At 35.1% G+C, this 25,978-nt stretch overlaps 1 protein-coding gene across 5 annotated transcripts in view; it reads right to left on the bottom strand.

Annotated features, from left to right (window-relative positions):
- Positions 1-25,978, bottom strand: part of KCNH7 (potassium voltage-gated channel subfamily H member 7) — a 211,418-nt gene that overhangs the window by 36,981 nt on the left and 148,459 nt on the right. For all 5 annotated transcript variants that reach the window (XM_085584311.1, XM_085584310.1, XM_085584308.1 and 2 more), the window contains 3 exons: positions 8,173-8,598; positions 3,226-3,625; positions 2,554-2,753 (listed from right to left, as the gene is read on the bottom strand). In XM_085584311.1, the coding sequence (XP_085440437.1) occupies positions 2,554-2,753; positions 3,226-3,625; positions 8,173-8,598 (1,026 nt within the window). The remainder of the gene's footprint in view (positions 1-2,553; positions 2,754-3,225; positions 3,626-8,172; positions 8,599-25,978) is intronic.

Genomic DNA, 25,978 nt, shown 5'->3' on the forward strand with positions numbered 1-25,978 from the left:
AAAAGAGATATTGGATGAAATTCTGCCTTCAGAATTCACAAAAAAATCCAAGTAGACATGGGTAGGAGTCAAACACATTTGTTTGAGGACAATATTAGTCCTTTGTTCTGTAAATGCAAATATTTCATGCAAAATTAAGTAAAAAAACACATGCAAGTCCAACTCATATGCACATGGCTAATAGCCAAGAAAACTTAATTGGTGCGTGTGTTAACATGCATATATGGTGTAAACCAAGAGCATTCACACAAAAGAAAATGCAGAATGATCAGCAGCATGACAACTTGTCAGTGACATTCCTACAGAGCAACTATCTAATGCAAACCATTATGCACATGACCTTTTTTGGGTAGAGAAGCATGACTTGAGTTGTGGGGTAAAACAGTGATTAATAAACATGGTTAGATTAGCATTTTTTAATGTCTGATTTTTAGTAACCGTTTTGCCCCACATCTGATTCTGCTTGGATTATTTCCCTTTGCTATCTACCCCTTCATCATGCAAAAATTTACAATTAAAATTAGAAAGCATTGAACAAGCTCTAAACCCAACAGATAACATGGATATTCTTCACACTTTATACTGGAATTAAATTTGATATAAATACCTCCTGCTCTTACCAGTGGGTGGTGTTATTCCATGTATTTAGGTGTGAAGCAGACAGGAAAGAGATAAATCTTTCATAAGTACAATGTAAATCACACAATTCTTATATTATCCTTGTACTAAGTGTAATACATTCAAACTCTTAAAGGAAATAAGGTGACATAAAACTTGAGGGATAGAACTGTGAACAGAATAAGGAATAAAATACAATGAAACAAGATACTAAACTTGAGGGTTTTTCCACACTTTATTAAAAACAAATCCTCCATACTGCCTCACAATCATATTGCAGAATATGGGCTATTTAATCCATGTAATTGTTATTTCACATTCATGAAAAATCCAAGGCTAATTCCCATACACCAGTTTCCAAATTATGCAACTTTTCATGTGACAACATTCAGTTATAGTTACTATTTCATGTGAACCACACCCATTAGTGGTAATGAATTAGTTAAGGCATATATGACTTGATAATATCTTCAGAAATAATTCAGTGAGCTGCTTTAGGCTTAGGTTGTACACACCTGCAGTTTAATGGCCTGATCCTGCAAGGTGCTGAGCACCCCACAATTCCATTGCCATCAGAAGGAATTAGGGCTATTCAGTGCCACACAGGATGAAGCAACTGATGCTGCCTTCCACTGCAGTAATCCCCAGCAGAGGTTTATACAGTTGTCCTTGCCCTGCTCTGGACATATTATCCCTCCGGAGGGAACACATGGAAGTAGCAGGTGAAGCCAAATATATTAGTTTTCTATTGTATTTTTAAGATCTGCTTTACTTAATGGTAATCATAAAGTCAAACTGTCAGTGATTCACCGTTATAAAAGATTTTAATCAAGACCATTTTTCTGTTTGCTGCATAAAAATGTTGTACTCTGACAGTCATTCAGAAATGTATGTATAGATATCACATGAAAGCTGTTTGAATGTATGTCAAAATTTTGCAAATTGATTTCTTGCTAAATTGTTACAAAAGTGCACAGTGATTTTCTTGTTCTTGACAGCTTTCTGGAGAGTTCTGCAGTTTCTAATCTGCAGCTCTGAATACATCTGGAAAGCATCCCTACAGAGACACAGATTCACAGGTCCTTCAGATGTACAATGCCATCAGGGTCTTCAAACGGATGTTGACTTTTCTGAAAAAATATTTCTATCTCCAGAAAATAAGACAGAGGTATAGATGCTTACTTTTGTTCACTAGCAGTTTGTTATTCTTTTTTAGCTAGCCATGTATTTATAGAAGGAGAGATTACAGGGGATTTTTTATCAAAACCAGAAAAAATGAGTGCTACTCCTTGTCAGTTCCAGAAAAGTTTCTGTAGATGACTAAATGGTTAGTAGTACTGCCTAGATTTTCAGTGCAGAATTACATGGTTGTGAATACAAGTGAATTACTTTTTAGACTATCATGTGATACAAATATTTCCCTTTGAAAAGAGCAGCTAAACCTGCCTGCTCCTCTCCTCAACCCATTCCCAATACATCTGTTCTAGATTACATGGAAGGATTTGGAAAAAGAATTGACCAGCACAGGTTTTATAAAACAGTAGCTCTGTAGATATCAATACAGCTACTCTTGTTTGATACTGGAAGTGGACAATCAGGGCGAAGAACAAACAAAGATCTAGAACACCTATGTCTGAAATAAGAAACCTATATATTTTTTTTACTCTGTTTAAGCTTACAGAAGTCACCTACAGTTCCCAAGCTTTCCTATACACAGTGAGGATATAAATTGCTGATACACCTGGCAGTAACCTAGGCATTGAAATGTTTGTATGACAAACATGTAGTGGCTTGATTGTAAGCAACCGAGGTATATATCCACCTTCTTAAGCTTGTACTTTTACAGCTTATAAATGCTAAAGACTTAAAGTCTCTTTCTAATTTCTCATGCATTTATCTATTGCTCTGCATGTCTGCCTGAAAAACAGAACATACCATATTCATGTCAATGCCATTGGTGTATGTCCACGCATGCTGGAAGTACTCCTCCAGTCGCTGCCGCAGAGGGTTCGGGATCTGATGAAAGCGTATGAACTCCTTCACTCGCAGCATCTGCATGTGGTACCGTGCAGTTCCCGAGTAGAGTCTTTGGATTATTGCGGATACGTTTCCAAAAATGCTAGCGTACATTAATGCTGGATTAAAGACAAACAAAACTTACTTAAGTCATGTCATTGGGCTTTGCAGATGAATACGGCTAAGCAAAAGTTAAGAACAAAGGGAAGAATTAAAAAGGTATGCATATATTTATAGGTTCAATTTAAAATAGAAAAATAAAATATAATAATGATTAGCCAAATCTGATGGGATATAATTTCCTAAATCCACTCCAAACTCACTTTCTTACCTTATACAGGATTTGCCTACAGACACTGATACACAACACAGATATTCTGACAGTTTGGGTAACAGATTTTGAGTAGTCAAGCAACTTGATTACTTCCTGACACTGAATGAGTCACAACAAATTTTTGCATACAACATTCCTTTCCCTAGGAAGTTGCCCTTCCGGCTGCATGCTTATAATCTTATTAGTTTAGAATATTAAGCCATTTGCTCAAACATAGAGAGGAAAAAAATATCAAAATCCATGATAAAATTACTTACATCCAATCAACATGACACAGATGGAAAAGATTTTCTCTGAGTTGGTGTTTGGAGACACATTTCCAAATCCTACACTTGTCAGACTGCTGAAGGTAAAATAAAGTGCTGTAACATATTTGTCCTTGATAGATGGTCCAGAGCTTGCATCACTCTTATTGTAATGCTTTCCTAGTTGTTCTCCTAAAGAATCCAACCAACCAATCTTGTGAGCCAAGTAAGGTCTTTCTACATTTCCAATGGCATACCAAATGCAAGCAAGCCAGTGTGCAATTAGTGCAAATATGCACATGAGGAGCATCAGAACTGCAGCACCATATTCGGAGTATCTGTCCAGTTTCCGTGCTACCCTCACCAAACGCAGCAGTCTAGCTGTCTTCAGAAGGCCTATTAATGTAGTTGTCTGTAAAAATAAGATAGAAATTAATTTTCTCTGTAGGCAAATGTACTCTCATGAATAGTAAGCATGAATAAACCACTACAAATTCAATTTTTCTGGGGAATCAACACAAAAAGTAGAAGAACCCATTTCAATGTAAATTTAATCTTATTTTCTTTAAGCTATCAATTTAATTATAAAATTAGGGAAGAAAAAAAAATCTACATTTAAAATCAAGATATATTGAAATTGTCATTATGTACTAAATACCCTTTCATGTTGAATATTTTACTTGATCTGTACTCTTTAGTTGACCATAATGGATTTAAATCCATTATGATCCAATAGCTTAATGATTTTTTAACATGATAAAGTGTGTAAATTATTTGAACTACTCATAATTATATGGCTGTCCACACATAATAAGTATACTTGAGGAAAGTTGTATGACTGTATTTGATCCTGACTTAGAAACTGCTTACGATGCTCTGACACACATATTATAGAAAAGAGAAGTAATAGGGCAGAAGTGTTTCAAAGAGTATATCTACAAGATTCCTCCTGTTTGTAATGGTAAAAGCATTCATACAGGTGAAAGAAGATAAAGCGCTGTGAACAGAACATCATGGAAAAATCCAGATGAATCTTTTTGCATCTTGTAAGTGTGGTGTCAAAAGTCAGTAATAAAAGTACTACACCATTAGAAAAATAAACTGGAGAAGTTTAAAGCAGGAATGTATTTCAAAATTTTTAGTGCAGACATGTGTTATTATCCATTGCAGCCTCTTTGAGGCTTTGACCTTTTTAAAGGGACCTAGAGGTGATTAATATAAGTTTAAAGTTTCAATTAGTAAATAATTTTTATACTTGCTAATTCCTTGTAGAAGAAATAGACAGCATTATTAAGAGGAACAAATGGATTAAAAATACCTAAGATACCTTTTTTCCTTGAATTAAGTCTGAACATATATTAAAGTATTCAGTAAATGCCAAGAGTGCATACATCTTTAATGGTTTTGTTGTTTGTTTGGTTTGGTTTTTTTTGGTTGTTTTTCTTTTTTTTTTTTTTTAACATGCATATATATTACATGACACTTAATAGGAAAAGTTTTCCAAGCCCCACAAACCACTCTGACAGTAGTATGCATCACATTAAAGCTTTTTTCTTCAAAAAGTACTAGACTAGATTTTATGTTTCATTAAAACCTCATGTTTACCAAGTTTCTGAGTAAAGCCCCAAAACTCTTGGAACAAAACAAGTCTTTCTTGGCTGCAATTCTCAGTGGACAATTCAATAAATCATTCATATTTTCTGAGTAAATGAGCAAGAGGGTAGTGTATGGTAACACTCCTTAGTTCAGTTTAACACCTCAAATAATAACTTCAGGGTGAATTTCTCATTACCACATAAAGAAGGTTAGTGACCTCAATAGTCTGAAAGACCACACCCTTCAAAATGAAAGACCACACCCTTCAAAACCCTAGTCTATGCCTAGGCTGAGATTCAGAAATATGCAGATATTGTGATTAGGTTACTTTTTCTTTGTAGGTAGATCAGGCTTATACATTTATGATCCCTTAAGAAAAGCTAAGATTTGTTTTTAGTGAGATGTTTAAAATGTTCTATCACAGATGTAGTCATATCTCTACATCATGCAAGAGACGACATATTCATAACTCTTCCCCTTAAATAGATCAGATGGTAGATTGTTAATATACAGTCATCACTGTTCCACCACATTCTTTAGATGCAACTTGCTAATATTATTCATATTCTGTGTCAATCCTATACTTAAATACATCAGTTTGAGCTCTGGAGTATGTGGAAGGCATATAACAGAAGAAAATTTAATCTCTTCAAGGGTAAAATCATCATGAATGAGACTAGATATGCTTAAAGTATCAAAAAACTCATCCTGAGTTTTAATTTTCTTTAACACAGTGAAGGAGCTTTAACACTAAAGCAGAGCTGGCGGTAGAGGTGACGAGAATGGTCCACAAGTTTTGATGTGCCTTACATGGTGCCCACTTCTCAGCATAGATGTAGCCTTCACAAAGTAATGGTACACCTCCCATGTGTCACTTGGCCAGGGATAGAAGTTCTTGGGTTTAGAACTACGTCTTATGTAATGTAATTTTGTTGGTGTGCTGGAATACTTCGATCAGCACTACACCCAAGGAGGCAGGGGTCCTACTCTATCAGTTACGTTACCCCATCTGGTGCCAACCATTAATATCTGCAAATAGCAATCTGATAGATGCTACTCTCTTTTCTGCATTGCTTGCTTCTCTGTTTTCATCATACCTATCTGCTGGACTACAAGTTCAAGAGTAGGTGGATAATCACATCATATTTTTTTCTTTTCTCTTCTTTCCTCTCCATCTACTCATTATTTTTATCTTCCCAAGAATCATGGAAACCACCCAACTTACACACACACACATAAAAGGAGATAATTATTTACTACAAATCATCATTTTGAGTCTCATTAAACAGAAAAAAAATTAAAATTATATTATTTCCCTACTTTAGAAATTGGAAAGTTAACGGTCTAACTCTGTTGCTTTCTTATGGTTGAAAAAAGTATGGCTCAAATAGAAGCATTTGGATAGTGCTATATGTGGTATTTGGATTATTATCTCCTGCCCTTTCAAAACTCTGTTTGATATCAAGGTGTTTTAAAGCTGCATGAGCACACATGGAGCTCTCTTTAGAGCTTATATTGTTTAATAAAAATACTATTCAGTACAATTTTTCACTGGGGATCTTCTCTGAAGAATCTCTAGATAACAAAAAAGAGCTATTTCACAAAAAAGATAGCTTTCATGACTGAAAAAATTCTATTAAATGAAAAATGCTTCATTCTGTCAGTTTTACATTTACCTCTTCTTGCTAAACAATGAAAAAGGGATCATTGGTGAAATATTAGAGTTAGCAATGTAGGAAGGAAAACTGCAGTGAGTAACAGCTTAGAAAAATGATTGACATTCAATACCATGAATGAGAGAGAGAAACTGTGATGGCACAGTGAATGGAACATAATCTATATAGCATTGTTACTGCTTAGACAAACAAACCAGCTTCTCCATGTAGAGAAATTGGTCAATTACTAGATTTTGAAAGAATAAAGAATCAATTTACTTATATCTGCAATAGTGAAAAAGTCATTACATGGTCCAATAGTTTCTGTTTCAACTTCCACATTTTTATATTTGTCTACTCATCTGCAAGAATGCACTTGTTTGTTAGTGTAATCTGTAATGTTACCTTATGTTAAAGTTATCCCTTTAGCATGACTTTAACACCTGGTGCTTTACTCTTAAATCATTTGTAACAGGGTAGGTGTGGAAGAATGATGTTCAGTGCCACTCCTTCAATTAACTTTGGAATGGATCCCTGTTGTAATCCTTTATGTTTCACATTCATAATCACTGAAAATAATTTTTGTCAATGACAAGTGATCAGCGATCAGAAAGGGATGCAGACCACATCTGGAGGGGAACGTTGTAGTCTGAGTTAGAAGTAATACCACTATGAAAATGTTGGACTTTCATGTATCTGTGCTTTCAAAACCACAGAGAAAGTTATCTGCAGAAAGATGGACACCTGCCACAGATAATGATTTGCAAAATACAAAATTTCCTCTTAAATTTCTGGGCTTTTTAGTCACCTTCTGAATAAAAAATTATCTTCTATCCTATATATTACTCTCTCTCTTCTTATTGCTTTATTTAATAACATTCATTTTTAGTGCATTGTTTTATTTCATGTTTCTCTGGACTCCTTATTTACATTTTGCTTGGTCTGCTGCTTTAAAAAAAAATCTGCATTCTATGCACCACAGGAAAGTCAATCCCAATTCTCTATTTTTCAGAAAAAAAAATTATGATTTTATCCCTTTTTAAATTAAATAAAATTGCTTGGAAGAACTGGGTCAGGAATACAGAATATAGCATATATTTTATATATTTTTGGGCCTGTTTTGGATGCATATATTGAACAGTTTTTCACTTTGTTGTGTAGATAGATCATGCCTGTCAAGGTAATCTATTTTTTTTTCTTCTTTTGATAGTCCCTATTCTTGATAAAATGGACAAATCTCTTTGATAAACTAGTATAGTCTATGCTACAAATAATTTGTTTTTCTGCTAAGTAAATGTTGATATAAACATTCTGAACAAAGAAAAATTATTTTAATGATGCAATACCAACACAGCACTTATATGCATCATGGGCAGTTTTTAAAAAGTAAGCAACAAATCAAAGCAGCAGTTCTTATATAAAATCATTTTACCAAATCCTTCATACACAATATATTTATTATTTATAAAGACAGTATTAAATATGGTATAACTTAAAAATACTAGCTGAATCATTCAATATTTTCTCTTGTCGATGAAAGCTAATACTGTACATTCTACAAAGGAAGATTTAATTTAAGTTTAACTTTCAAAGATGAAATAGAAATATTAAGCAGCTATTAAATGACAAGCAAAAAATACTTTAGGATACACAGAATATCATCGTGAAGTAATAATTAGATTTAAGGTTTTTATTTATTTAAGCTTACCTCTTCAGAGCCAGAGCCAAAAATCAGCAGGTCAAAAGGTATTGCAGCAACCATGTCAATTAGGAACCAGCCTTTGAAGTAGTGAATTGCTATTTTTGCTGGATCACTTACCACTTCTTCATTCTGGTTTACATATGTTGTTCTGAAGTTTATTAGAATGTCAATGATAAACATAATATCCACAATTAAATCTACAACATTCAGCGGGCTACAGGAATATCCACACTCTCTTCTCTTCCGATCCTCACTGTCATTCAGAAGGAAGGCAGCAGAGTAAGGGGTGAATATGGCCGTGTATATGACCAGCAACAAAATGAGCCAGTCCCAGACAGCTTTGAAAGGACTGTAGTGCAATATAGTAAACTTGTTGATGCGAGGTGTCTGCAGTTTATATTCTGGTAGAACATCAGCCCCTAAGGATAGAACCTAGAATAAGAAATATACCACATCAATAATCAGACAGTGTATCTACTCCAACTTCCAGTAAACATAGCAAATACAGGACAAAAAGTACTTCATTGTAGTTTTGAGGATTGAGCTTCAATTACTTAGTGTTTTGACAAACTAGATTTCTGTGAAATTTGTGGTGTCTGCCAAGTCCAATAAACTCATTGACAATTTTGCACAGTAGGTTGATTCTTGTCCCCTGTAGCAAACATTAAAAGCATATCTTATATCCATAAAATCTGCATTATTAAGCATGCCATGAAATTAATTTATCCACCACATGATAATCTTGCTAGCCTACTCAGGGCCAGTGAATTACTTCTCTTGCAGTGATGTAGTGTTTTTATCCCAAAGCAAACCTATTATCATTGGCTCACATTCCCTACAAAAGAGTTTACTCTCATTAGAAAGTGTACGCAAGAAAAAAAAAAAAAAAAAAAAATCAGAGAAAGATCTGTTATCATCCTTGACATATATCTACACTCTTAATTCTGTGGTGGTAAAAATCTTCATGCACAGACAAATTACACAGGCTAGGTCTAGTTCAGCCAAAGGTATGACAAAGGATGCCACAGGAGTATTGCCTATTGCTCCACTTCTACTTTTGTCAATGCCTAAAGCTTATTATCCCTTTAAAATTATGGATTTGCTATCTGCTGGTGTTTCTAAGTTGGATTTCTATTTTATTTGGAAGGATTATATTTGTAAGCACTTCTTAATTTGCTGCCTCTGGAAGCTGAAACGTTTGCTTTGTTGCAAAGAGCAAGCATTGTGTGAGCATCAGATAAAACAAATTTCCTTTGGCTGCTCTTTCAGTCTGACTGGATTCTGACATGAAGGAACAAAACCTTTACGGATAAAAAGGTAAATTATATTTTGTCTTTATTCAGTGTTTGGGATTGTCAGCAATGATGCTAATTATTGCCTTCTGTGCTGCAAATGATTTCTAAATCCTATGGGACTCAGAACACCATTTCATTTTACACAGACCAGTGAACAAACATCAGATGGTGGCAACCTTCAGTTATTAATCAGTTGGGCAATATTCATGCTCATGAAACCTTACACCCTTTTTCCACCAGTTACTTCTGCTTATTTCTTAGTCTCCTGCTATTTAAAAAAAATTCTGTTTAAAAAATAAGTTATTTCAAAAGCTATTAAAGTGAATAATTCTACTCAAATGAAATTATGACTGGAAGGGGATATACCTTATCAGTGCTATTGTCTGCTTTTATTTGCTTTCTTTTTACAGTTAGTATTCTGGGACTTGAGATTTCAGCTTGTTCAAGACTGAGGGAATCAATGCTCCTCAAACATAATAGAAAATTCTAAGGGTCAGCACACTCTTTTCTGTTTAAATTTCCAACAGAAATAGTTGTGTAAATCTTAGATCCTTAGTAATATAAGTGACACTAATCTTATTCAGCCAAATTCTACTCTGAAAAGGTTGTGAGAACATGAGGGTTAATAACCACTCTTCTTTGAACTTGAAGAAAGAAATGATTAAGTCATCCAAAAGAATATGTGGTAGCCTCAAGCAGCCACCAAGCACTCTGCTGAGCACTGTGCTGAGGTAGAGGCTGTTCATAAATTTTTTGTATTCTAACTAAGAGTTGCATTTAACTAATGGTGCTGGCTATTTTTTTATGCACTAAACACATTAGCTGACAGCAAGTTGAGGCATTGCTTAGTCTCTTAAGCAGTCTTAATATTTTTAGTCTCACACCTGATGAGTTGACAAGAAGGTTTTCTTAGTATTTGAGAACAGTGAGTATATGTGACACATGAACTGCTATTTATAAAATTTATAGCACTGTTCTGCTGGATTTTCAGACAATGAAGAAAATGGATTAGGCAACAAAGACAATAAAGCTTACTTCACATATTTCTTTCTGTTGCTTGAAAATTCTGGACACTCTGCTTCATTTGAGAGCAAAGCATAATGTAAATTAGACTAATTCCCCTGAAATCTGACTCCAAATCTAATTTTAGTTACATTTATTCCTAAATTGGTTTAAACTCAGTTAGGCAAAACTGGAGTTTAAAAATCCAAACAATTGGACTAAATGAGGGAATAGGAGTATAAAAGTGATCATACCAGAAATGCATCCAACTTTTTTTGGCAATAGTTTCTTAGACAAATAACACAGGAGAGGCTGAACTTATAGCTGTGAGTTTCATAGTCATAACGTTATATAGAACTTTACATTTCTGCATTGCATACTCCCATGCTATGAGAAGTGAAAACAAGCACTCATATAATTACTTTGCTTTTTGTATCTTGAGAAAAATGTGGCTTCACTTCTCAAATTAAAAAATCACAGTTGCACACACACAAAAAAGACAAAACATTGTATAGTGTTATGTTGGCAGTTTCAATAAAAACTCATTGAATATGAAATGGATTTCTTCTTTTTCTTATTGTGTAACATAACATGCTTGCAAAGTTTTGGTACTGATGGCCAATTTTGGCCATCTTGGCTAGATGGAAGACTTCAGTCTACTTAGAAATTCATTCAGAAGACCTTAATTATTTCACTTACTTAAAACAGATATCATCAAATTCACTGTTAGTAAAAAGAAAATGTATTATCTCTTCTGGATAGTAAAGCTCATACTTTGGATTGTAAAAGAGGTAGCTTAGGTAATGAAACTTTTTTTAAAAGAGTACAAAATGTGATTAGGACAAGACTGAAGTATTACACTGTTAAACCATCTTTAAACCTTGGTGATGAAAAAGATATGATGAAAAAGCCAAGCTTCCTTGAATCTTACTAAAAAGAAGATTATAATGATAAGCAGAAAAAGTCCTACCAGCTGCAATTGGTTTCTCTTAAGAAAAATTAGGAGCATTCAAACTTGATTAAATGCCACCTCCTCTGGCTTTCCTGGAGAAAGCAGGAATGTATTTATAACTGGCATGCTTTACAAGCAATATTAGGTGATAATTAAAATGTGTAGGGGACTCTTGCTATAAGCTTTGGAGCATCACATGCCGAAACACTATTTGACCCTTCTTCCCTGTACAGGTTCATTTATAAAATAGAATATGTAGGCAAAATGTTATACAAGGTGTTGGATGACCTGGGAATTTTACTCTGGTGTTTGTTACTGAGTTTCTCAGTGATCTTAGGCAAGCTGTTGTTTAATCTCTCTAATTTCAGTGGAGTAAAGAGAATATTTACAACTGGAAGTATCCTAAAGGATGATGAGCAGAAAACTTTCATAAAAGCTCCTTTGCGCCAGCAATGAGCTCCCATAATTCTCCTCTAAATTTAGTTGTTTCTTTTTAGTTTTTAAAATTAATTCACACAAATATTTATCCTCTTCTCCTGCACCAAAAGAAATGCGACTAGCAGGTCAAGAGAAGTGATTTTCCCCCTCTACTCCACTCTCATGAGACCCCACCTAGATTGTTGCATCCAGCTGTGGGGACCCCTGCACGAGGTGGTCAAGGTCCTGTTGGACCAAGTCCAGAGGATGCCAAAGATGAGGGGGCTGGAGAACCTCTCTTATGAAGACAGCTCAGCCTGGAGAAGAAAAGGTTGTAAGAGAACTTATAGCACCTTCCTGTATCTAAAGAGGGCCTACAAGGAAGTCAGAGAGAATCTTTTTACAAGAGGACAAGGGAGACAATAGTTTTAAAGTGACAGAAAACAGGTTTAGATTAGATGTTAGGAAGTATTCTTTACTGTGAGGGTGGTGAGTCACTGGAACAGGCTGCTCAGAGAAGTTGTGTTTGTCTCATCCCTGTGTTTATTCAAGGCCAGGCTGGATGGGGCCTGAGCAACCTGGAGTAGTTGAAGGTAGTCCTGCTCATGGCAGGGAGATTGAGATAATCTTTAAGGTCTCTTCCAACCTACACCATTCTATCACTCTATGATTCTACTATTCAAACTGCAGTTTCAAGACACTCTGAGAGACCCATACTGTTATCACATGTAGATCCATAAATTTTGTTCTAAAGCATTTTCATTCTAAATTTGTTAAAGAATGTAAATGAACATGCAGTAAAAACCAAAGACCTAGAAACAAAGAAGCATGATAGCATATGAATAAATCATAGCAGAAATAATAAATTATTAATGCCACCATGAATTGTTAAATAAATATTTCTGTTGAACCATTGCATGGATTAACAGTATGGTTTCCTGGTTATTCTACAACTTGATGAAAGTGAGGATAGGACAGGGTTGCTATATGTTGCACCCAAGCTCTTTAAGTGACCATAGAGCTATGTAAAGCACATGAACATGGAAAAGAACCTGGAACCATTCCCAAAGCTTTCAAGAAACACTGAACTTATCCCATGAATATATTGCAATTGCATGAACCAAATGCAAAATTCAAGTTATTCGGAAAATATTGGACATTTTTCACCTCTGCTAAGAAGTCATCATATTTTTAATTCCATATATTTCCAAACAAACAGCAGATAGGTGACTCATGTACACTCACAGAAAGAATATGTAACATATTCACAATCTAGGTAACACTTTTCCTCTCAGACAGAAGTCAGAGACTTCTGCACATCCAGAAAATTTGAATGAAGAGCAATGTTTACAGGTGACAAAATATCAAAATACATATAAGGGCTTGAGCAAAACTGAACAGTTTTGAGGTGGATGGATACAGATATCTGTGTGAAAAGTAGATGTGGAAGTTTGATGGTTGCAAACATTAATAAATTTGCTATGTCTCATGACCTAAGTGTACCCCATATGACGTGCATGTATATTTAAATGCTGCCGTTATATTCAGTATTAAATACTGTTTTGTCACTGCTGCTTTTGCAACAGATGAATTAAAGTAAATCTTGTGCTAACAAGGTTAGCTACTGCATAGTACCTCTCATGCTAAAAGAATTTCATAAACATTTAATAAAGTTCAAACTATAAATATAGTCCAGAATTACTTTGGGAACTTAAAAATAAACATTTATCTCATTCATAAAACATCTGGTGTAAAACTCTGGAAGATGGTACCTGTTCAAATACAATGTTGAAACAATTATTTCTAGAAAATACTATATGACATGAAAAAATATTATTTTGCCAATGAGTTGCTGCACTCACTCCAGCAGTAGTTCAATGCTAGGCACACAGCCCTGAGAACAGAGTGAATGATCACTCCTGCATGCTTAAGCAAGGAAGGATGTAGCAAATCTAGAAACACATCATCTCTTCATCTGCTGAGAGACTTGAATATCTACTATGAATGGTGATTTAAGAAACTCATTGTATAAAGAATATTCAATATCAAAATATGAAATGATATGAAAATGTAAAGAAGAAACTGAACCAGGGTAATTGTATTGTAAACATTATTGTAGCTAGTGGAAAAAAAGGAAAGAATTTGGTACATCTGTCTCTTTAGATCTAATCCAAATACACAATACAATATCTTCCCTTTTAAAGAACTAATTTTCAGATCTTCATCAACCAGGCTAATAACAGTATTGAAACAGGAAAAACTTGGAAAGGAGAAGAAATGAGAAACATGAATCAGACTTGTAAGAAAAGGCCATATTCTTGTAATTGATTGTTTTTGTACTGACCTTAAATCTGAATGATAGTGCACTTAAAATGAGGCAGTATTGCTTCAGCTTTAAAATTATTTTAACAGAAAGTTCTTCTCTTGAAGTAACCTCTTCTGTCTCTCTTTTCTCCTGTGTATTAGTTCTATTGAAGCTGCCAAGCTATAACTAGCAAGTACATCTCTTTACTTTTCCTTTCTATTCATATCATTACCATGAGACAGACTGGACCTCCTAAGGAGAATTCTGAATCTAAAACCAACTAAAAAGAAATATTACATGAGTATTAATGAACAAATTGAATTTAAATTAACATTGACTTTCTGATAGTAGACATTACCTAATTCCCCAAAAGACTTTAATGGACTTTCATATTTCAGTCGTCTTGATGATTTTCTTCCTTATGCAGACATGAACAATTAAGAAGATTACACCAGTTCTGAAAGAAGGCTGAAGTGCTCTTGATTTGGTGCAAACACAGCATTACATTAGGCTTTCATATATCAGCTTTACAAGGTATTTTTTATGTGTAAAAATATTTTTACATGTCTTTCAAAAGACAGCTACCAAAGAACATCTCCTGAAATACTAATGGTGGAGAATGTCAATAATACTTGCTTTCTTGTCTTACTTCCTTTGTCTTTATTAAAGGCTTTAAAATTATGTACTATGACTATTTGTATATAATGCTGAATGCTAAAACACTGTGAGACAGTTTGTAGTAAAGTAATGAGGTCTTATACAGAAGGTTTTCCTTTTGTTTCTTTGTTTTTGTTTGTTTGTTTGTTTTTACTATGTCTACATATTCACCAAGTGTAATTTTAGGTAAATATTGAAACAGAACTTCTGCTAGTAGTGGTGGAACCTGAAAATGCAAGGCTTATCTGAATGTATTTTAATATTTTTTTTTTTATTCCAGATATCGATTTGTCACTACATGAAGATTGTTTGAGAGTAATGGGACTTCCTTGGAGTGCTAAGTGACTTGCTGAGGCCATGAAGTTCTAAACTTTCATGAATAATAATTATATATCTTATTCAGCTAAACATATTTACATACATAGCAACCCAAAATCTTCAAATGATTGAAGAAAGTTATGCATGTCCCGTGATCAAAACACAAAACTGTTTTTCTCTTGTTTATTAAGTAAAATTGTTTAGGTTTTAGGAAAATAATATTTATCAGATATTACCATCAAACAAAACTCTTTCACCAAAATTGAATGCAGGTAATATCTCTAACCGATTATTTTATTACACTAAATATTAAAAGAGAGGAGGTATTTTTATAGTTCATTTTCCATGAAAATATTAAAGAAACGGTATATAATCTTAAACCTCAGGAGCCTCTTCCTGCCAGTCAGTATATAATTACTTTGACAGTGGTGGGTAATGCATTGTCAGAGCAGCACTTAGAAGCACATAGATTTACTAAGAGCACTTTCCTGATCTTTAAAACTTAAATTAGAGATATACAGATTATTAAAGAAGATATTTACCAAAAGCTAATGACAGAATATGTATTAAAAGGTGTGTAACCCTCTTATTAAAAATTCACTATGAGATATTATTTCAGAAGACAGCAAATGCTATACTTCAACATTCTAGTGAGTTTCTGAGTTATTCATTGCTCTTCTGGCAACACTAAGCTGCTAACAAGCATTTATATATCTGAAAAAAAACATATCAAGAGTCAAATTTCTTATATGGGCTTAAATCAAAAATGTATTTTCTATCATCTGTTCATAGTGTGACAATAAAAAAAGCAGATTTTGTGCTTGTTGATGTTATCCTTCTTACAATATTTATGAAAAAAGTATTTGTTATTATTATACATTTTGACTGGATTGCTGGTTGTCAAATACTTTACTTGGATAAAGAAAAGCATAAAAGCTATAAGAATCTCTGAAGTGCATGGAGTGATAATGAAGTAACTACATTTACAGTTTGGTTCTATGATTACAATACTTACTGACATAAGTGTCAGGAGTACAGGAGAAAGGAAGAAAAGATCATTATGCATATCTTTGTATTTAACTTTCAGTTTCATAGTCAATTTTTTTTTCCATAATATGCAAAAAAAGCAAACTTTCATTTCTAGAAAATCTGCATCTTGTAATTGGACCCCATAGTGTTTAAAAATGTATGAACTGCAATTGAAACTGCTCTGGTAGAGAGAAAAGCTTACTTTAAAAATTACCATCTTCCCTGTGGCTCTCCTTGTTTGTGTCTAATGAGCACATCCCACCTTTGTTCACTTACAGGAGATATTTAGTCTTAGCATTCTGCCCAGGTTGCCCAAGTACTGCTCTCAGCACCACTTTTAGGAAAGCTACGTGCATTACCCAAACTTCTATCAAATTTTGCCATCAATATTTTAACCAAAAAGCCATTTGGCAAGGGTAGATGGAACAGATTGCATATATTGATACAGATAATCTGATGATACAAATTACATTTCATTAGCAAAACCAACCCATAAAAGCATGATCCAGATTTCTAGAGCCACCCATTCAATTAATGCTGATTAGGCATGGAAAAAGGGCGGATTTGTGACCATGGAGAAGTGGGCAGACAAACTTGCCTATACTCAGCCAGTAGCTGGATCTTACATTAGACACTTTTATTGTTTTACAATGCAAAACTTATTTTAGTTTTGGGGAATTGTGGCAAGACATGATATGATTTTCATGATGATTCATCACTAAATACTCTGGTATTCCAACAGAAACAATAACAAAACAAAAATAGCACAGAATCAGTGAGACAAAAGTAAGTCCTTGAGAAGCTCTACTTTGCATGTGTTATGCTAAATGAAGCTTGTATTTTGGAGAGAACAAAAAGTTTCATTTATGAATTTAACCAGTGTCCTGATTCTGGCTACAAGAGAGTTAATTTTTGTTCTTAGTGTCAGACACACTACTCTGTTTTGGATTTAGTATGGGAATAATGTTGACAACACACTGATGCCTTGGCTGCTAAGTGATATTTACCCTAAGTCATGGACTTTTCAGTTTCCCAGGGACTCACAGTGAGCAGGTGCACAAAAAGCTGGGAGGAAGCATGGGCAGGACAGCTGACCTGACTGGGTCAAATGCATAGTCCATAGCATAGAACATCACAGACAGACTACAAACTGAGGGGGATTAACAGGAAGATGGATTTTTCAGGGCTTGGGAATGGGTTTGTCATCAACCAGCAGGCAGTCAGCAATTGTACGGTACCACTTGTTTTTCTTGGGTCTTCTTTCCCTATGTCTCTGTCTTGCCCTTTTTCTCTTCCTCCCTCCTTTCGTTTACAATTGCTATCAGTAGTAGTATCACTCCTGACTTTCCCCTCCATCCCACTTAGGGTGCAGGAAGGACCTGAGCAGCTGCTGTATGATACTTAGTCGTCAGCTGGGGATAAACTGTGACAACCAGGGAGATATGGGAATCTTTTTGGTGCTACTGCAGGCACTGAAAGCTCAATCCAGTGGAAAAAATGCCTAGAATAGAAGCCTGTAAGCCTTAACGTTCATTGTTTTCTAGATATATTGACTAATTTATCACATTGTGCAAACTGCAGTTTCCTTTCCTTACTGGATATTGTGGGTGTAAAGAAGTGAGAAAACAGACAGTGCAATACATCTGCAAATAATTATCCTGGACAAAACTTATTTTTCAAGCTTTTTTTTGAAAACCTGTAAGGAGGCTACAGTCTAACAAAATTTGTCAAAATAAATTAGCTGGCCTCTAACAAGTTCTGAAGAATGGCCTTGAGTCATAGGCTCTGATTTTTTGCTCAATTCCAAACCTAGCAACTAACAGCATCAGAGACTAAGATGCAGCAAAAGGTGTTATTCTCCTTTGGTTATAGTTTTCCATTTGTAACTCACCTACAAATGCAGTGAAACTAAACTTCCTTGAACAGAACAAGTTGGTACAAATGTGAGTCCATATAATTCAGAAGTTATTTTGCTTCATAAGCAAGGTTTCTTCATAATTAATAGAATTCATTTAGAAAGCAGAACATTTTCAAAGATGGATACTTAGAATATAAAAAAAATACAAAGCTGTGAAATGAAGAACTTTTCTTCCCATTTAGTAAATGTTTCTCATTTATTAGTAGCAGTACACTCAATTTTCTGTCTGAAGCTGAACATACCATTTCATGCCAACTTCCAAGATATTGAGTAGTTACTGGAATTTCCATATTTAAAAAGATGCTGCCTTAATGTAAAACTGTCAATTCTTTGAACAAAAAAAGAAAATTTAATGCTTGTAAATAAACCTAAAGTATCTTAAGGACAACTTCACCATGTGCTACAATGCAAGATATATTCAATTGTCAAAGAAAAACAGACAAAGAAAAACAAGGTAAATCAAATATCAAGAAGAAGAAACACTCAGTTTTCTACATACTACAAATGTCAGGTAAATATTCATACAATTTCAGTACTTTATTTCAGATAAATTTTTGGTTTATAGCATATTTTTATATTTTAGATGGTGTTGGAGATTAAATGCTATAATTTATGGCTTAAATATCTTTATGAAGGACTTTTGTCTATTGTAGCAAAACTGTACTAGAAAAGCTGCAAAGACCACCATGCCCTGAATAGGCCTTCTGACTGAGGCCTGGAACTACTCCTTGATGAAGACAGTGACTCAGGCCTGGGCTGGAAGAATACATTCACAGCTGGATCAAGCTTAGGACCTTCAGGGTGGAGACCACAGCCTCACGGCTATCAGCTGCCAGGCTCGAACAGACCCTCGAACCAAAGGATGAGGGTGAGAGGCTTTGGGTGTGTGCTGAAAAAGCCTCTAGTCAGAGGCAGTGAACGCCCATCCTCCGCTGTGCAGAGCTCAGCTGTGGGGCCGCTTCACCCCGGGAAAAGGTGCATCCTCATGAAGGACACCAGAAGGCTGTCATGGCCCATCAGAGGCCTCCCCCAAAGGGGTCCCCAGACCCTGCACCAGAGCGCTGCAACGATGCAGCAAATCTACAATGTTGCAAGGGACAGTGTCAAACTGGCCCCTTAGGGGAGGCACCTGGGCATTCCCACCTGGCCCAAACATGCATCAATCTATTGCATTCTGTACTTTTTGGTGCAGCGGTGGGGGGGGGGGGGGCCACGGGGAGGGGGACTCTCACCACCAAGAAGACCAGATGGTCGGGGACAAGGAGATGTAGTTGGGACCTTGGGAAGGCCAATATGTTTCCACCTAACCTGTGTCACTCTCTCCCCATGCCCCCACCCCCTATGCACAACTCTTTCTGTCTTCCTGTTTTTCTGTCTTTGTCTCACTGTCTCTCTCTCTCTCCCTTTGCTTCTTTAAGTATGAAATAAAATATGCCAATTTTTTTTTTTGTGCCAACATCTAACCTTGTCTGGTTTTAATAATATTTTTTGGGTATATTTCAAACCTCTTTGGATCTGATCCATGTTATTCACAGACACTTAGTTTCCCTCACTCTTCTGTGTTTCAGCTGGTTTGTAACAGATGGCCTGAACTAGGCACTTTTAATAAATTCTTCCTAGAGATTTTTGTTGTGATACTCTTGTTAATTTTATGTTCAGTAACACCAATACCACCCATAAAGCTCAATACATGCTTTGAAAATACGTTTTTCCACATTTATTAACTACAATTATCTATCAAGTAAATCTCTTTCATAAACATAATATTTGGAATTCAGTGAACCTGTGATTTTGGATTCATACATCTAATTCCTGATTTTCCCCTTACTGTGATTTTAATTATACTTCAATATAATTTAAGGAGTGTTACTCCTTTTCTTTTTTTTTTTTTTTTTTTTTTTTTTTGGGTAAAAACATTAACTCTGAACTATTCTGGGTTTGTCCTTCTCTATTGATCCTGTTACCAGTTACAAGCTGAAAGCATTATCCAAGTTCTAACACATGACAGGTAATAGATGAGAAAAATGACCTTCTCATTAGGCTTATTAATTTTGAGGGCATTTAGAATTCATCAAACAACACACTATGCTGACTGGGGTTAATGGTCTTTGCTTTTTCTTACTATTTCTACTACTTTGAAGAAAATGCTAAACCTTATCAGATCCTAACTAGAAAATATTTTCCTCAGCTGCCGCTACATCAAAAACAACTAATCCACAAGCTTTTTTTCCTCTCCCCAGCCCAAGACAAAAGAATAATAACCTCATGCTATTTCTCATTAATATGCTTAAGGATCTAATTTATAATTAGTGTTAAAATATAACTGCTTTATAATCATCATCATACTAACTGCAAATTGCAGGAATTTTCTGCTCTTTAAAATTTAGTATATTCATCAATTTTTTCATTATTGATGTATGGGAGAGTACAAATTTCCTGAAAAAAACTAATCATTAGATTACTCATAAAATTTTAAATTTGTATATTAACTAGTATTACATTAAAAGAGAAAAGAATTTATATTTTTAGCTGACCACACTTACCTTTTTTTTTGCCTGAGGAAAATTACTCTTAAGAGGTGTGACTATATAATTTCAGGTAAATACTAAACATTGCCTTTCCAGGTTCTGCCTTTTTGCAACTAGATCCACATTGGTCCTACAGTATGTACATGTGAGGTGCATGGCACTAGAGCAGAATTCAGAATCCAGACAATTTGAGGGTAAGGGCACTTAGAGAGGGAGGGAGTTCTGAGTCTGAGTCTGTGGTGCCCAGGGTTATTTTTGTGGCTTTTTAAACAGATGGTCATTTATGTAAGATGAGTAACAGTCAAATTACTCTGGAAATACAATCCAGGACTGCCTCTTTCCAAGAGGTTGTCCTGAATGTTAGCTACACCAGTGGTGTTCTTAAAACTAACAGCTTTTTGTGATCCATGAGAGCCACGGCTTTCTGCCCTCTTCCCTTCCTCTTTCCCTATGTCAGCTGCTATTGCAGTCTGTCTCTGGGAAATTATATACACTTATGCTTTCCTAAAGATAGAAACAATCCTGATTTAACATGGTAACCACTGGACACTGATCTAACTTTGCAGTTGTGCTGTTTTGCATAGGAGGTTGGGTTCGATGGCCTCTAGAGGTCTCTTCCACACTACATTTTTGTACAGTTCTAAGGTTATGTGAAAGAGGGACTGTGACTTCTTTCACAGCTGTTTTAAGGCAACTCTAACTGCATGTGTGAAAGCTATTATTCCAGATTGTGCATGCCAAATGCATCAGAGAATCTCACAGCTCTTTGGATCTTAGTGGGGCTTGACTTGAAGTTCATGGTGAGACTGTTCTGGTGAGTGTCAGAACTGTTGGTTTCAGCAGAGTAACCCACCAAGTTTAGAAACTTCCAAGGTCAATTCACCATGAAGTGGGAGTTTGGGTGTTTATACCTCTAGACCAGAGAAACGAGGCTTGCCTAAATGCTGCTGGCACTTTGGTTTCATTAAGTTTTGCTTGCTTTGTAGAATATTAGTTCTTACACCCGACTTCTTATTGTCAGAACAAATTACAATGCCATCTGAAAGTCTATTTTCTCCCACTTCCTAGCATTAGAAAAGGAATGTTGCTTTGGCAAATGAGCTAATATTAACAAAGGTCATATGCTTTGTTCCATGTTAGTATCAAGGTAGTAAAAAAAAAGATCACACAAAGCATTGATTACTAAAAACTGTAATTCATAGAAGATAGTGGATACTTTTTCCCATCTCAGCAAAATCAGGTAATCCCCTTTTCAGAAGAGCAGATCTTGGGGGAAGGACATGGACTAATTAGGGATGCATCCAGGTTACATGCTGCAAAGCAGCTGGGCTTTCTGACTGCTCCATTTCTACCATATGTTGTGAAATCTTCTCAAAACACCTCAGTATTTCAGACGCTTGAACCTATTCAGCTGTCACAAAAAGAAGAGGCACTACTGTAAGGAAGGAATATTTTATCTTTCACAATTTTTGTGAAACTTATTTTTATTACTTGGTGCAGCAGTAAATAATATAATGAAGATACTATGTTATCTTCTGAAATGGATCAAAAAAATTGGGCTTTATTTTCTGCTTCCACACTCTTGGAATGGCTGTTTGCTCTGGTGAAAAAGATACAACCTTCCAGGTCCGGTGACACCTTGGCACAGGTTTAAATGGCCACAGTGAGACTGAGGTTGTTACAGGGACGTTGCATTTACAATATGAGGTATTTTTACTGGTTTTAACCATGGTTTCTTTGCTTTTCTTGGTTTCATAGAGTGTGTCACATGTTCTAAATTGTAATGAAATTGCACACATTTATACTATTTCTATAATTACATCTATAGCAATTACAAAGCCTAATTATGTAATGACAATAAAAGATAAATTTTATTGCATGAAGGTGCTATTATTGTAAAAAAGGGAATGACTTCTGTATTAGAAGTGTCAATTCACAAACAGGAAAAAGAAGCTTCCCATTTCAGAGTAAATTTAAACTTTCCTTACATTAACTAGGAAATATTGGCCCTGCTTACTCCCTAATTTCACTATTATATGTATCTCTTGCTGTGTAATTGGATGGTATCAAAATTGTTTCCCCTTTATTCAGAATTTTCTGTGTTATGCAGAATACAAAATGAACAGCCTTGAAATGTTGTGTGTCTATGTGTTATTGCAGGATGTAAGCAGCAGAGTGTCAGCTGAATCAGACTGCTGAAAACATATAGATCAATAATTTGGTTTATTTTTAGGTCTTATATTGCCCCTCTCTGTCCTAGATCCTTGTAACCTTCTTTTAGCCTGAAAACCTGAAGGTCAGTTTGAAGTCATGATCATGTAATAGTTATTTTTATATCAACAGCTTTATTGGTCTTGGGAGGATATTGTTACTAATTTCTTAATCTTCTGGGGAACGAACTAGAGTCTGGCCAAATTACAAAAACATACAGTGAAATTACAGGGTCTATCACTTCATACATGATCCCCAGTCTCCCCCCCCCATCCCCCTCACCAGCAGCTCTATTTTCAGAAGATATGTGGGTGTTCAGCATGTCTGCAAATCAGATCACAATATTCTGTGTAGCCTGTCAAGGTATATATTTAACATTTCATCAGCCATATGACCAGTTTGGGTATATATATCTGCTTTTTAGAGGTGGGTGGATAGTGAAACTGTTCTGAAAATTATTAAAGGAGTTAAAAGATTACAGAGTTTTACTTTCCTGTAAGTCATTTATTGAGACAAATAATGAACAACAGATATATATTTGGCCTTTTAACCACATTCTGTATTCCTTCAAATTGATGAATTTCAAGGAGATAAATCTGAACACTCTCTGAACACTAGTGATCAAAAGCAACAAAACAGTTTTTCTTAAACAACACAATAAAGAGACAAGTAATTTATATTTTATTAACTGGGACAATTACTGGGAGACAGTATTAAGTTATGGGCATTCAGGAATTCTCTATTTTCTTTAGATATAAAGCACAGATACTGACTATTCTAGTCTTCATGATGGAGTTCACAACTTTGCAGCTGTATATCAGTGGAAACCGGATGTCTAAGAAGCTTTTAAATAAATCAGTATTTAAACAAAATATAAAATCAGTTCCTGTTGTGTTTTTGCACATTGCAATTTTAAGGCCAGAAGTCCCCTCTATGAATTCATAAAAAATGTTAAGGGACAGATGTCAGACTTTTGCCCTACTGCTTTCTTTAATAAAAGTCTACTTCTGTGCCTCTAGGAAGACTTGTCTCTTTCTAATCATCAATGTCAGGACCCCAACTGAACCTGTCAGTACAAAAGAGTCCAGAAATTGCACTGTCCTGCTGAACAGACTGTAAAAAAGAAATAATGGAAAAAGTAAGTTGAGATTATTCCAGAAGAGAGTGACATTAACACCTCTGGAAATTATAAGGAAAAAAAGATTTTAAAAAATTTATTGAGTAGAATGGAAATGTAAATATAATTTAGTCACAAATATCTGCACTGGAATATAACAATGTCAATTTATCAATCAGGGCTATCTGGCAGCTACACCCAGACTAATTCTCTGAGTAAAAGTCAATGTTATACAGAAACAAGCATCCAGAAGATGTTATGCTTCTTGGCATTACACAAGGAGTTATGATTAGTGATGCCCCAGGTGAAAATCCAGGCAAAACAATCAGGGAATCTATTTATTCAGGACCATCACATGTGCTGCACTTCACCACAAGCTATATCTTAAGGCAATTTTCATCTCTACATAATGTCCTGAACCCTCCTATTAAATAGAAAAAACAATATTGGAAGGTTTCTTGCAGTAGAATATATAACCTAGATTTTTCTCTCCAAGTATAAAGCACTGTCCCACTGCATCTCCTCTTTCTATTAAAATGATTTTCTAAACTTTATTCTACTTTCTATTTCTAATTTATTCCACTAAAATATTTCTACTAAAGTATCTTAGTCCTCTTTAAATGTTTTTCAAAGTGCATAGCTTCCTCTAAACACAGTGAGCAACGACTCTTTTATTTACTTTATTAATCATTCCTCCTCTGCCCTCTGAAGGTGGCTTTCCTTTTTCACTCTATTCAAGACCTGAATTTTACATCTCCAGGTTGTGGATATTAAAGAAGTTATACAGTTGTTGTCTTTGGAAAGAACTGGTTGCATTGTGTGATGCTTATATTTGATATATTACTGATACATGAGAGAGACTTCAGGCTGCATGATACAACAGGGAAGCTCACAGATATATTTTGAGTTGCACCATGAGGAGCCATGGTAGTGGAATTGTCAGATTTTAACACCAGGATCAAATTTCTCAGCAAAACTGAGGAAAGGGAGAAAGATAGAAAATAAGGACTACAAAGGGAGAGATGGATGGATATATATTTGAATTGTACAGTATGTGGCTTAGAGAAGCCTTTCATGTCATCAAGTGCTGCAATTCCAGAAAATACAGCATGTCATGTACTCCTTCACTACATTCTCAGGCTCTTTCTAGAAACACTTAGAATTCCTGCCCTAACTTCTTTAGTTGGAAGACTGTTTCAGAATGTCACCACTCTGACTAAGGGTGACCTTTAAACTTACCATGGCTGTTTTATACTCATTTGTTCTTTTACTGATATTGCCCCATAGATTAAATAGGTCATATTGCCCTCTGTGTATTTTTGATGTTTGTTGACAGATTTCCTTATCAGAGACTGTGCCAGAATGAGCATATTTTAACCAGCTCATTTAACATTTCCACCATATTGTATTCTCAACACTGTGCTCAAATCTTCCAAGCCGTCTTTTGTACTGTTTTGCAGATAGTTACCTAATGGATCTATGGCTTAAGAAAATATTTACAAATAAAATTATAGTCAGACATGAAGCAGAATCTTCAAAGAGCTTACAAAATATATTGAAATCACTGGGAATAGGAACATAAACAGTACTAAAACTAGACACTTAAATCTTCTAAATGTCTATTTCTAATCTAATTAACGAGTCTCTAGTTAACTAGATCCTTGACCATTGCAACACTATAGACCTACATATATTTTGCCTCCTAGGAGTTTCAACCTGTACCTAATTCTAGCATTTAGGATTCAGCAGCACCTAAAAATATTGATAAGTGAATGTAATAAAAGAAAAAGCAGCAGCTGCAGGGAACTATTTCTAATTATAATGAATGATATGGCATCAAAGTTTGCTATGCAAATTGTGCTCTGCACAGTGGTTGAGATTGTTCTAGAAAAGGACATAAACCAATGTCAAATTAAATTGGAAGGCTTTTGTGAAGTGTAAAGATTTTATAGAGCATTTCAAATTTAATTTTAAATTTAGTAGGTATCAATTTTCATGGAAAGAATAGCTGATCCGTGCCATTGCCATTGGACTTTTAATGAAATCTAAATTATTTGGAGAAT

The sequence above is a fragment of the Lonchura striata genome, chromosome 7 (genome assembly GCF_050655825.1).
Source record: "Lonchura striata isolate lonStrDom1 chromosome 7, ASM5065582v1, whole genome shotgun sequence".
In the NCBI taxonomy this organism is placed as follows: Eukaryota; Metazoa; Chordata; class Aves; order Passeriformes; family Estrildidae; genus Lonchura; species Lonchura striata.